The sequence below is a fragment of the Moschus berezovskii genome, chromosome 17, assembly GCF_049115385.1.
Source record: "Moschus berezovskii isolate FMDL1 chromosome 17, NW_MosBer_1.0, whole genome shotgun sequence".
NCBI classification, from domain to species: Eukaryota; Metazoa; Chordata; class Mammalia; order Artiodactyla; family Moschidae; genus Moschus; species Moschus berezovskii.
The window spans coordinates 4,289,898-4,302,349 of record NC_142476.1 but is presented as its reverse complement, the minus strand read 5'-3'; the positions used below and the strand labels follow the sequence as shown (position 1 = coordinate 4,302,349).

General features: G+C 41.2%; 1 protein-coding gene across 5 annotated transcripts in view; it reads right to left on the bottom strand.

The window, feature by feature from the left end:
- Positions 1–9,385: 9,385 nt before the first annotated feature.
- Positions 9,386–12,452, bottom strand: part of ZC3H11A (zinc finger CCCH-type containing 11A) — a 46,340-nt gene continuing 43,273 nt past the window's right edge. For all 5 annotated transcript variants that reach the window (XM_055420095.2, XM_055420093.2, XM_055420096.2 and 2 more), the window contains 3 exons: positions 12,282–12,448; positions 11,790–11,857; positions 9,386–11,376 (listed from right to left, as the gene is read on the bottom strand). In XM_055420095.2, the coding sequence (XP_055276070.2) occupies positions 11,118–11,376; positions 11,790–11,857; positions 12,282–12,448 (494 nt within the window). In that variant the 3' untranslated portion in view covers positions 9,386–11,117. The remainder of the gene's footprint in view (positions 11,377–11,789; positions 11,858–12,281; positions 12,449–12,452) is intronic.

The following is a 12,452-nucleotide window of genomic DNA, read 5'->3' as shown; positions in this document are numbered from 1 at the left end:
CCTGTCCATCACCAACTCCCAGAGTTCACTCAAACTCGTCCATCGAGATGGTGATGCCATCCAGCCATCTCATTCTCTGTCGTCCCCTTCTCCTCCCGCCCCCAATCTTTCCCAGCATCAGAGTCTTTTCCAGTGAGTCAACTTGTTGCATGAGCTGGCCAAAGTATTGGAGTTTCAGCTGTAGCCTCAGTCCTTCCAATGAACACCCAGGACTGATCTCCTTTAGAATGAACTGGTTGGATCTCCTTGCAGTCCAAGGGACTCTCAAGATTTTTAAAGACAAAGTAAGGGAGAAGGTTGAGGCTACATGATCAGCTCATGCACAATTCTCTCACTGGGTGGTTGGGTAACCAGCTGAGGTCACAGGGGTCAGTCTTAAGGATCCTCAGGCCCCAGCCAGTCTGAAGGCTATGTGTTCATGGCCACGATGTAGTTCGCTTTTTCTCCCTGGTAGCAGTTTTAGTACATGCAAAACAACTCAAAGACATGGCTAAACTATCATTATTTTGGCTAAACAAAGACATTGGCTAAACTATCATTATTTTGTCTTGTTTGATTGTTTACCTTTGTTTCTGCATTTTCTCACGTCTTTAATTAAATTTACTCTTAGAAACTCAGGGAAGGCCTAGGAGGTTAAAGCTTTTCTATAAATAAGAGGAAAGGGATACATAGGGGTGTGTCACCTGGAAGGCCCCACAGAGTCCTGGCTCAGTTTCAAGGTCTTCTGTTTAAAGAGGATAATAGTAATAACAACCTCATAAAAACGTGAGATCAAAGGACATGAAAGTAATTTTTTAAAAGGACCTAGAAAACACATGGAAAAGTTGAGATTTGCTGAATTTGAGGACAGTGTGAATAGAACATACCAGTATACCTGTCTGATCTCAGATGCAGAAATGCTTAGCTACTTGTTTTTACATTTTCCTATTTCTGAAGGCACAATTCCTAACTTTCAAGGATTGATCTTTACAACCAGTCAGTTGACTCATATAACTCATGAGAAGAGATTTACTTTTTCTTAATGATTTTGCCATTTTCCATTTGAATCTTTGATCCATCTAGAATTTATACCAGTATATCCTAGAACTGTGGAGAAGGCAACGGCACCCCACTCCAGTACTCTTGCCTGGAAAATCCCATGGGCGGAGGAGCCTGGTAGGCTGCAGTCCATGGGGTTGCTAAGAGTCGGACACAACTGAGCGACTTCACTTTCCCTTTTCCCTTTCATGAATTGGAGAAGGAAATGGCAACCCACTCCAGTGTTCTTGCCTGGAGAAACCCAGGGACGGGGGAGCCTGGTGGGCTGCCGTCTGTGGGGTCGCACAGAGTCAGACACAACTGAAGCGACTTAGCATGCATGCATGCATCCTAGAATTGATACAACTTTAAAGTTTCTAGGTGGCTACCCACTTGTCCATCACTATTACAAAAAAAATAAAATAACCCTTTGTTCCTCATTCAATTTTAAATGCCACATTTATAGTATATCAAGTGTATGTGTGTAGGTGTGTTTTTATGTATAGAGTTTATATTTTGTTCAATTGATCTTAGTGTCTATTTAGACTAGTATCACTGTTATTTTTATTTGGCAGGACAAAAAGTTCATAGAGTTTTCCTAGTTATTTTTGTTTTTCCTTAAAAATTTAGAATAAACTTACCTAATTTTAAAAAGTCCTGTTGGTATTTTTACTGTGATTACATTAAGCCTAGAACAACTTAGAATTATTTTTTTTAAATCTAAGTACATGGTGGCTATTTGTTCAAATTTTGAGTCTTTGAGAAATTTTTAGTTTTCTTTGTTTCCCTGGAATCTGCCTGCAATGCAGGAGATTCAGATTCAATCCCTGGGTGGGGAAGATTCCCTGGAGGACGAAATGGCAACCCACTCCAGTATTCTTGCCTGGAAAATCCCATGGACAGAGGTGATAGAGGGCTAGTCCATGGGGTCGCAGAGAGTTGGATATGACAGGCATTAGTTTTCTTTAGTTTTAATTTCTTTGTAGTTCATCTAGTTTAATCATAGATAGTTCATCTCTCTTGTTCTGAAAATTTGTATTTTACTCATTTGTATGCTCTAGTTGGTTTTGAAAAGTAATACATTCAATGATATAAAAATTATATCGTTTTCCATGAATAAAAAGCCATCAAAATAAGCAAAATGAGAAGATCTGGGAAAGTATGTTTATACTACATCAAACAAATGGGTAATTTTACTAATACATAAAAAAAAATTACTGTGTAAGAAACATTACAAAGGTTAATGGCTTAAAACAGCCCTTTTAAAAAAAAATTGTGACCTCAGTGGGTCAAGAGTTTGGACAGGGCTCAGCTGAGTGATTTTTCTGCTTAAGAAGGTGTATCTAAGGATTTGGCATGTGTATTTGGAAGGCTGGCCCCACCTGAATCAGCCTTCATGTCTATGTAGCCTCAGGGCCTCACCACATGATCTCTCTGGCAGTGAGGTATGTTTTATTATATGGGGGCTCAAGGCTCTAAGAAGCCAAGACTGAAGCTAATGGTACCCTGAAAGGCCAGGTCAGGAACTAGTATAATGTTCACCCCCCCAGGCCAGATTCAAGGGCTGGAAAAACAGAGCCCATCTCTCTCTCATTTGTTTTTTTTTTTTGGGCTGTGCCAGTCTTAGCTGTGGGATCTAGTTCCCTGACCAGGGATTGAACCCAGGTAGGCCCCCTACATTGGCAGCTGGGAGTCTTGGCCACTGGACCCCCAGGGAAGTCCCTAAAGCCCACTTTAAAGCAGTACATTAAAGAATTTGCAGCCATTTCTAATCTGACACAAAGACCCAAAATAAAAATTGGCAATTTTAGCAAAGGAAATACAAATTTCTTCAAACATATGAAAAGAGGTTCAACTTCACTCATTATAAAAGAAATGCAAACTAAACTACCAAGAAGTCGTTTTCCTGGACTAGGCTGGCAAAGATCAAAAAGTGGTGGTAATATAAATTATTAAGCTCCACTTCTAGATATTTAATCATACAAATAAACTTATATATGTGATATAATCATTGCAGCATTGTTTGAAATACCAAGATGGGAAACAACCTAAATGTCTATCAACAGGAATTAGCTCAATTATTGCATGTTCATATAGTGGAATACTATGTACAAAAGCCTCTTGATGAAAGTGAAAGAGGAGAGTGAAAAGGATGGCTTGAAGCTCAACATTCAGAAAACAAAGATCATGGCATCTGGTCCCATCACTTCATGGGAAATAGATGGGGAAACAGTGGAAACAGTGTCAGACTTTATTTTTTTGGGCTCCAAAATCACTGCAGATGCTGATTGCAGCCATGAAATTAAAAGACGCTTGCTCCTTGGAAGGAAAGTTATGACCAACCTTGATAGTATATTAAAAAGCAGAGACATTACTTTGCCAACCAAGGTCCGTCTAGTCAAGGCTATGGTTTTTCCCGTGGTCATGTATGGATGTGAGAGTTGGACTGTGAAGAAGGCTGACCGCCGAAGAATCGATGCTTTTGAACTGTGGTGTTGGAGAAGACTCTTGAGAGTCCCTTATACTGCAAGGAGATCCAACCAGTCCATTCTAGAGGAGATCAATCCTGGATGTTCATTGGAAGGACTGATGCTAAAGCTGAAACTCCAATACTTTGGCCACCTCATGCGACGAGTTGACTCACTGGAAAAGACTCTGATGCTGGGAAAGGTTGGGGGCGGGAGGAGAAGGGGACGACCGAGAATGAGATGGCTGGATGGCATCACCGACTCTGTGGACATGAGTTTGAGTGAACTCCGGGAGTTGGTGATGGACAGGGAGGCCTGGCATGCTGTGATTCATGGGGTCGCGGAGAGTCGGACACGACTGAGCGACTGAACTGAACTGAACTGATGTATGCAATTATAGTAAAACCTGAAGATCTTTGTGTCCTCATATGAAAAGACATCTAATATATAGTAAGGGAAAAAGTAATCTATGATATATCTGAGGTTTACTTCAAAATAATTTAGCAGAGCCAGCAAAGTTGGATCTCAGATGGGGCAAGCCTAAGGAGCGAAATTTAAGTCATCACACTTGCACGTGTAAGTGCAACCCTTAGAGTGAGTGCTCCTTAAAGTACGCCCACTTCACTCACCTAACTCCAGCCCTAGTCCTGGGGGCCAGAACGGGGGTGGATAGGATGGCTGGTATGGGTATAGGTGAAACAGGATTTGTCATCAATTTGCAATTCATAATTAACACTGTTCATGATATAATAAAAAGCAAGGTGATATGTTTAATATAGAATATTAGAGAGTAATACATTTCCTTATATGAACCTAAAATCTCTCTAAAATACCTGAGAAACAGAACTGGTCTTGGAGAAGCAGGGAGGGGCAGGAGCAGGGAGGACTTTTGCTGTTTATTCTTATATGCATTTTGAATTTTGAAACTTGTGAATGAATTTATCACTGGTTCAGTGAACTTATCAGTGAAAAGTACTATGGCACATTTGTTTCCTTTTGTGTGTTCCAACTAGTCATGATGTTCTTGTAAAATCTGGTTTTCAGGTATCTGCAAATCAACTGGCCCACAGAGACATATTGAAGACTATCCTTTCTCTCAGTTTAAAGTTCTTGCATCTCAACCAGAAGACGCGCAGCTTGCTGAATGAAGCATAACAAAGAACGGGGTTGGGAAGAGATAGGGGCAGTCTCAGTTCAGTTCAGTTCAGTCGCTCAGTCGTGTCCGACTCTCCGCGACCCCATGAACCACAGCACGCCAGGCCTCCCTGTCCATCACCAACTCCCGGAGTTCACTCAAACTCATGTCCATCGAGTCAGTGATGCCATCCTGCCATCTCATTCTCTGTCGTCCCCGTCTCCTCCTGCCCCCAATCCCTCCCAGCATCTTTTCCAGTGAGTCAATTTGTTGCACGAGGTGGCCAAAATATTGGAGTTTCAGCTTTAGCATCAGTCCTTCCAATGAACACCCAGAATTGATCTCCTTTAGAATGGACTGGTTGGATCTCCTTGCATTCCAAGGGACTCTCAAGAGTCTCCTCCAGCACCACAGTTCAAAAGCATCAATTCTTCGGCTTTCTTCACAGTCCAGCTCTCACATCCATACATGACCATGGGAAAAACCATAGCCTTGACTAGATGGACCTTTGTTGGCAAAGTAATGTCTCGGCTTTTTAATATGCTGTCTAGGTTGGTCATAACTTTCCTTCCAAGGAGTATGGGTCTTTTAATTTCATGGCTGCAATCAGCATCTGCAGTGATTAGCAAAGATCGATAGCCCCTGAAATGGATCAAGAACTTTTTCATTCATTCAGCAGTATTTATTGAATGCTTTCTGTTATGATCTGAAGTGTGACCCTCAAAATTCATGTATTGAGGCTATACCCAGTACCTCTAGAATGTGACTACTTAAAAATAGGCCCTTAAAGTGGAAATTCAGGTATATGAGGTCGCATGAGTGGGCTTCCCTGGTGGCTCAGCCTTTAAAGAACTCATCTACCAATACAGGAGATTCAAGAGTTGTGGGCTTGAGCCCTGAATTGGGAAGATCCCCCAGAGAAGGAAATGGTAAACTGCTCCAATATTCTTCCCTGGAAAATTCCATGGACAGATGAGCCACGGGGTCGCAAAGAGTCAGACATGACTGAGTGTGTATGCACACACCCATGGGTGGGCCCTAATCCAAGGTCACTACTGTCCTCCTACAGAGAGTAAAACAGACACTTGGAACTTCCCTGGTGGTCCATTGGTTAAGAACCCACCTGCCAATGCAGGGGACTGGGATCCAATCTCTGGGTTGTGAAGACTGCACATGTCGTGGGGCAGCTAAGACCATGTGCCCCAACTACTGAAGCCCATGGGCTCTAGAGCCAAAGCTCTGCAGCAAGAGAAGCCACAGTAAGAAGCCCTCGTACGACTGGAGAGTGGCCCCTGCTTGCTGAACCTAGAGAACGCCCACACTCAGCAACGAAGATCCAGCACAGCCATCAATAAATATAAATAAAAGCCACAGACATGGGCATGGAGGGAAGACTATGCCTCACATGAGGACACAGAAGGGGGCCATCTGCAAGCCAGAGAGAAAGGCCTTAGAAGAAACCAAACTAGCCAACACCATGATGGTGGGATTCTAGCCTCCAGAACTGTGAGAAAATACCTTTCTGTGGTTCAAGCCACCCAGGCTGTGGCATTCCTTCTCTGTGCCAGATTGGTACTAGGTGCTGAGAATATACAGGTTAGGAAGAGCCTCTATCTGAAGCAGTGTATATTCTGCTGAGGAAGATGGACAGGTACTTTCAAAACAATGAAGGTTAAACAAAGTATGTGCCTAGAAGACAGGCATCAGACCCCAGTCTGGGAGAGGGAGAACGGGGTATTTATTGGCAGAGGTAATCTGCAAGTCGTATAGTATGTAGGAGCTACCAGAAAAGACGAGAAAAGAGAAGACAGCATTAACAAAGGCAAACAGTGAGATTCGTGTACAAGGGAAGTCAACTGCCAGTAGTTTTGCTCGTGTAGAGCATGAAGGGTGAATGATGGAAGAAGCTAGTACAACAGGGCCTTCCTTGCATTCTGTGCCAAGGGACTTGAGTTAAAATTTGGAGGGAAGAGGACGGCACATGAGGATTTTATGAGCAGAGTGACTCCAATTCATATTTCAAATAGATCCTTCTCTTAAAAAAAAAAAAATTAGTTTATTCTTTGGCCAAGAACAGCTGTCAGCAATCTGAGCAAGAATAAGACAAGACAGACTCTGAGACTACCAATGGGATGATCAAAGGTCATTAAAAACAAACATTAGCCGCTCGGATTTTTGGCTTTGTTTGCAGCTCAAATCATCTCCTTTACTAAACTACACAAAACTCCAGATCTAACATTGCAAGGAAGCCTCCTCTGACCAGTCTGGAACTCATTGATTTCTCATCACCCTCGCTATAGATGTTTGTTTATGTGTGCTCGGCCGTTCAGTGGTGTCTGACTCTGCGTCCCTATCGATTGCAGCCTGCCAGGCTCTTCTGTTCATCGCGTTTTCCAGGCAAGAATACTGCCATTTCCCACTCCAGGGGATCTTCCTGAACCAGAGTGTGGACCCACATCTTTTCCACCTCCAGCATTGGCTGGTGGATTCTTTACCACTGCACCACCTGGGAACCATCCACTTAATACTTATACCCGTTTCATTCCTGTTACATTTTCCTTAGAAGAGTTTCAAAGCTGGGCTTTGCTTCATAAATTCTCTGTCCCTAGTGGCCAGCAGTGTTTAACGATGGTAAGAATGTGTGTTTTAATTTGAGCCTCTTCAAGGCAGGGTAGGTAGTCCAAAATACTTCTGTGGCACTTATGCCAACATATTTCTTTCACATTCCCTCAGTTTTTCTAAACCTATCTTCCTTGACCTCTCAAGCCAAATAAGTGAACTCTTTAACAAATACACCTACCAGGGAAGGGATCCTTCTATTTAACTTCTCTTTTCCCTTGAAACTTCTCTTCCTCCGCACCCAGTGCCTTATCTGTCATTTGTCTGTTCAGCAAACAGTCGATTTTTCTTTGGCCATGGCGTGGCATGCAGAATCTCAGTTCCCCAACCAGGGATCAAACCTGTGCCTGCTGTGGTGGAAGCATGTAGTCTCAACCACTGGACCACCAGGTAAGTCCTACAATAATCTTTTACTGGAGCATTTTTCCACCTCTGCATTCTCAATATTGGGTGAGTTTACCCTTCATCTTAACAGGCTGTTGTCTTCCTATCTGAAGACAAATCAGTCACAGAATCTAGAACAAAAAGCCCACTGCCTTTTGCTCATTCCCACTGACTCCAATGCAGCAACACCTTCCCAGTCATATCCAACCAAACTTTACTAATAGGCCCACTTAGTGATTCTTATTTTTAAAAATACATGTTTTTTTAACCTGAAAAGAATGGAGCCACCTTGGGTTTTTATTTGCCGATTGGGGTAAAAACATAAATTCTTAATTGCTGTTATTTGAGGCCATTCTTATACTCTGACCCTTTTATTGTAAAATGTTAAGAATAATGGTTAAATATTATTGCATTGATGCCTGTAGCTTTATTTCGAAAATTCAATGAGTTTAGAGAATTATTAATACAGTCAGATGTATAACCTGTGGATACTTCCATATATTTATTCAGCAGCTTTCAAAGATCTGATTTAAGCAAGTTCTTGAAAGGTTCAACAAATCAAACCCAACTGCACATAAAAATATACTTTCTTATTGTTATATCTGAAAACACTGACTTTGACACTACAGTGGGCATAAAAAGCAGTAACCTTCCAATGCAGTGTAGGATTAGTGTCAGACAGACATGTGAACTAACAGACCCGTGATAAGTACTCAGTGCATGTTAGCTAGTTTACAGTGGTGTTACACAGCAACTGAAGACCACACAGTTCCTCTTGGTTCCTGACAAAGCAAATATTTTAAAGAACTGCAGAAATAGTCTGGCAAAATGAAGCCATAATTTTAGAGAAGTATCATAAAACTTTGACCAGTATAGAGAACAAGCTTTATTTCTGAAACTGTGTTTGAACACTGACCAAAGACTGGCCATGAGGGACATAAACTACGCTCTGGCCGTCTGAGAGAGGACCACTGGAACCTGAGGTTAAGGCCAGAACCTTGAGGGATCACTTGCTGAGGCAAACACACAAGCTGCAAATTATTTTGAAATCTCTGGCGATGGCCAAATTGTACATTTGGACCTTTTTCCTGTTAAAATTGAAAACCATCATCACTCAAAACTGAATATGCAATCTTTTGCTTTCTGTGAAAAGTTGATTCAACTTGTTGGGGACGACTTTTAGACTATGTAGAAAAATTTATATTGTGTGTGTTCTCAGTCATGTCTCTGCAACCCCGTGGACGCTGGCCCAGCAGGCTCCCCTGTCCATTCAATTTTCCAGGCAAAAACACTGAAGCAGGTTTCCTACTCCAGGGTATCTTCCCAACCCAGGAACTGATTGGCAGGCAGATTCTTTACCACTGCACCATCTGGGAAGGCCTATATTCTTTGGTGGTTAACAAACTTATGCTTATTTCCATAACAAAAAATTGGACTTCCTTGAACTAAAAATTTCATATATACTTGAAAATTCTAAATTGTTGAAGCCATTTAAGATTGCTTCTAAACCCTCTCTTCTTTAAAAGAATTAATGACATTACTTGAGTTAGAATAACAATGGGTAAGCATCACTGCCAGAAAAAAATTCTCACATGTGGGGAAGTTAGGCAGCATGTCCTTGTAAAAGGTTTCTAAAGACAAATAGAATCTGTGAAATTGGATCACATACACAAAGGTTCAACAACATTCTAGTTGAGCCTCTACTGAGGCAGATCTCAGCCTGAAGTTGATGTATGACTACTTAACTCACAACATCAAGACGTTCCTACACCAGTTTTATTTAAAACACAAATAAGTATTTATCTTGCTGTAATGGCAAACTGTTCAAATAATGGTGAACATGAATCACTGACTAACACAAGGCTTTAAATATGAAACAAAATGGTTTTTTTAAAAAGCAAAAGAATAAAGGTTATATACAAAAGGGACCTGGAATCTACAAGCCGATTCCCAGAATGAAATGAGTAGAAAATCTGTGGTGAAACCAGAACATTTCACCCCTGCTTTGGAGAAGGGCTATTAGACAACATTCAGTCAGCTGAAGATGGACTGGTAGATAAGTATCTATACATATACTTCAAGTCATTTTTGCTTGTGTAGAATCATCCAGATCTTCCCAAGACTGAATTGGGCAGTCCTGTGGCTTTCTTCCTTTTCATATTCCCAACAAGGCTACATGAGGTTCAACTCTTGATGAGCCGCTTACAACAGCAGTTCCTTAGGAGCCAACATGACAGGTGGGTCAGATTTCCTTTTGAGAAACAAAACTGGCCACCTAGAGCAAAGTATCAAAATGGGCAGGTCCTTTCCTCTTCCTTTTGATTACGTACAATATGTCTCCTTTAAGACTATCATCCCCATCGTACTTGTTCCTTCACAAGTCTAAACCTTGAGGTGATATGAAGGAGATCAACATCAAGAAAAGAAAATTCAATTCAGAAATGAAGAAAACCGGAAGGCATACAATACACCCCCAGAGCATCTCGGTAACTCCTGCTACAGTACAATTCCGGGTACTGCTGTAGTCCATGGATAAATAATGGCAGCTTGAGTGAGCTCGTTCTTCCCCTTCAGGTGGGTAAAGGGCACCAAATAAATACTGGGCAAGAGGAGTTTGCAAGGAGAATGAGAAATGAAAGACATGAACCAATTTTTACCCCTGTGATAATACAACACTAGTAGGGAAGCAAGTACTGAAGAAGAGAAGGGACAATTTTTTTGCTAAAACATAAATTCCTGTAATCGTTATGTCACCATCTCTTTTTAAGAATCCAGGGAATCCCAGAAATAGCAAATTAGTTTCAGAGGACCCCTGAGGCACTTTAAAGCCTTAAAAAATTACAGTAATAATAAATTAGCTATTGCCCTTCAGAGGCTTACAGAGCAACAGCATGAAAATCAGGTCCAAAAAGTTATGTCCAGATTACAGGTTTCCTGAGCTGCTCAGCTGTTTCTAAAAGCTTAGTTGAATTCTCCAAATACCTTTAAAAAGACATACAATTTAACACAGACTGAGTGGATTTTTTTTTAGTGGTGGCATGAAATTTGGTCCTTAATGGTAGCAGCTGTCTTCACCCTTTTCAAACTCAGGTTAACAATAGGTACATTAAGACAATACATCAAAGAAAGTATACAATAAAGGGAAAAAAGGTAAAAACTGACAAACACCTCAAGGAGTCACTAAGTTCTCTTGCACCCTTTCACTTAGGTCTCCTGCTCAGTCTTTTTGCAGAGAGAGGGGTAAGACAGAACTTTTTTCTCAAAGATGCTGAACAATGGCATCAAATGGACAAAATGATTACCAAGGGATTTAAAAACCTGACCCCAAGGAATCCAGGACACATGTGGATAATTCAGAGGTACACTTCTGATTTGGGGCAAATTCTAGACTAAAGAAACCATCATTTTGGATAAATGTTATAATAGATGAAACTAAGTCCAGTTTTTTGGTGAGTTTGTTTGTTTCTTTTGCTTTAAAGGTTCTACTACCACCTTCAGCTATCAATCATTTCTGATAGCTCAAGCAGAAGGTCATCTTCATCCTTCCCAGGATCCAGGTCAATCTCAGCTTCTAATTTGCCTCCTGAAATCTCCCATATTAGTTTCTCAAAATCATCCTCCATAGAAAGTGGGGGCTTTCCTGTTGAGGCAGAGCTGAGTCGGCGAGTTTTTGTGGCCATCTGGGATGAGGAAGGGCCAGATACTTCCGGGGGGGGAGGCTCTGAAGAGGACTGGGCTGGAGGCAGTACAAAACTGTAAGAAAAAAACCCAAAAGGTTGTTAGATAACTGCCCTTTGTCAATGGTTGGCAGGTTGGATCACCTGGTCCCAGGTACACAAAGATTTTAGGGAAGAGTTGTTTTTTGAGAAAACACATGAAGAACTGTTTTATTGATTTGGGATAATCCAGTTTCATCCTTTAAAGGAGAATTCAGATAGGTGCTTAAAAACTTTTTTTTAATACAGGCAAAATACAAACAATAGCATCAAAAGAGAACAGCAACCCTGAGTATCAGGTTCTCTTGCAGTTAATTTGAAGCTTAACAGACTTCCTTAAATGTAGCTGAACTGTAAATATTTCACATTAGCTAGCAGAGTTATTCTTTAGAAAACTAAAAATGGTAATAGTGGTCTAAAATTTGGTTAAAAAGAATTACGAGGTATTACCTGTCTCTAGGTTTTTCCATCTCAGGCGCAGTGACTGACTTGTCCTCAGAGAGAAGTGGGACAATAGCCTACAAAAGTGAGAGTATGGTAACTCAGTGGGAAAGTCAGACTCTTAAATTTGAGCAGACTCATTTTTTTTGCTGCCTTCTTAGAATCATGGGGTTGCAAAGTGTCGGACACGACAGAGTGACTTTCACTTTTCTTCACTAGAATCACGGCTACCATTCTTTAAGACTAGGAATCCAAGAATCAACCCAAGAATCAATCATCCAAAGACAGAATGCACAAATAAACACAATATTGTAATTAGGGTTTAGGCTTTTAAAAAACCCCAAAAACCCTGCTTAAGCTGTAAATATATAGTAACTACCTGAACAACTATAATACTTAGGAAGTGACAGAAGATATTACACATAATATAGAGAGCTAAATAAGAATCTTCCTTGCTTTCCTATCACACAGACTAAAGCGCCCCTGAGTTGATCTTCTTACCACAGCTGCTTTTTTGGCTGGGCTTTCCTGCAGGACACTGCTGGAGTTGAGTGGCTTCACAGCTGCAATGACAGAAGGGTGGACCTCCACCGCCTTACGTTTTGGGGCCAATTTGGGTGATGAGACAACTTTAACCACAGATGGCTTCACATTCACTTTAGGTTTAGCTAC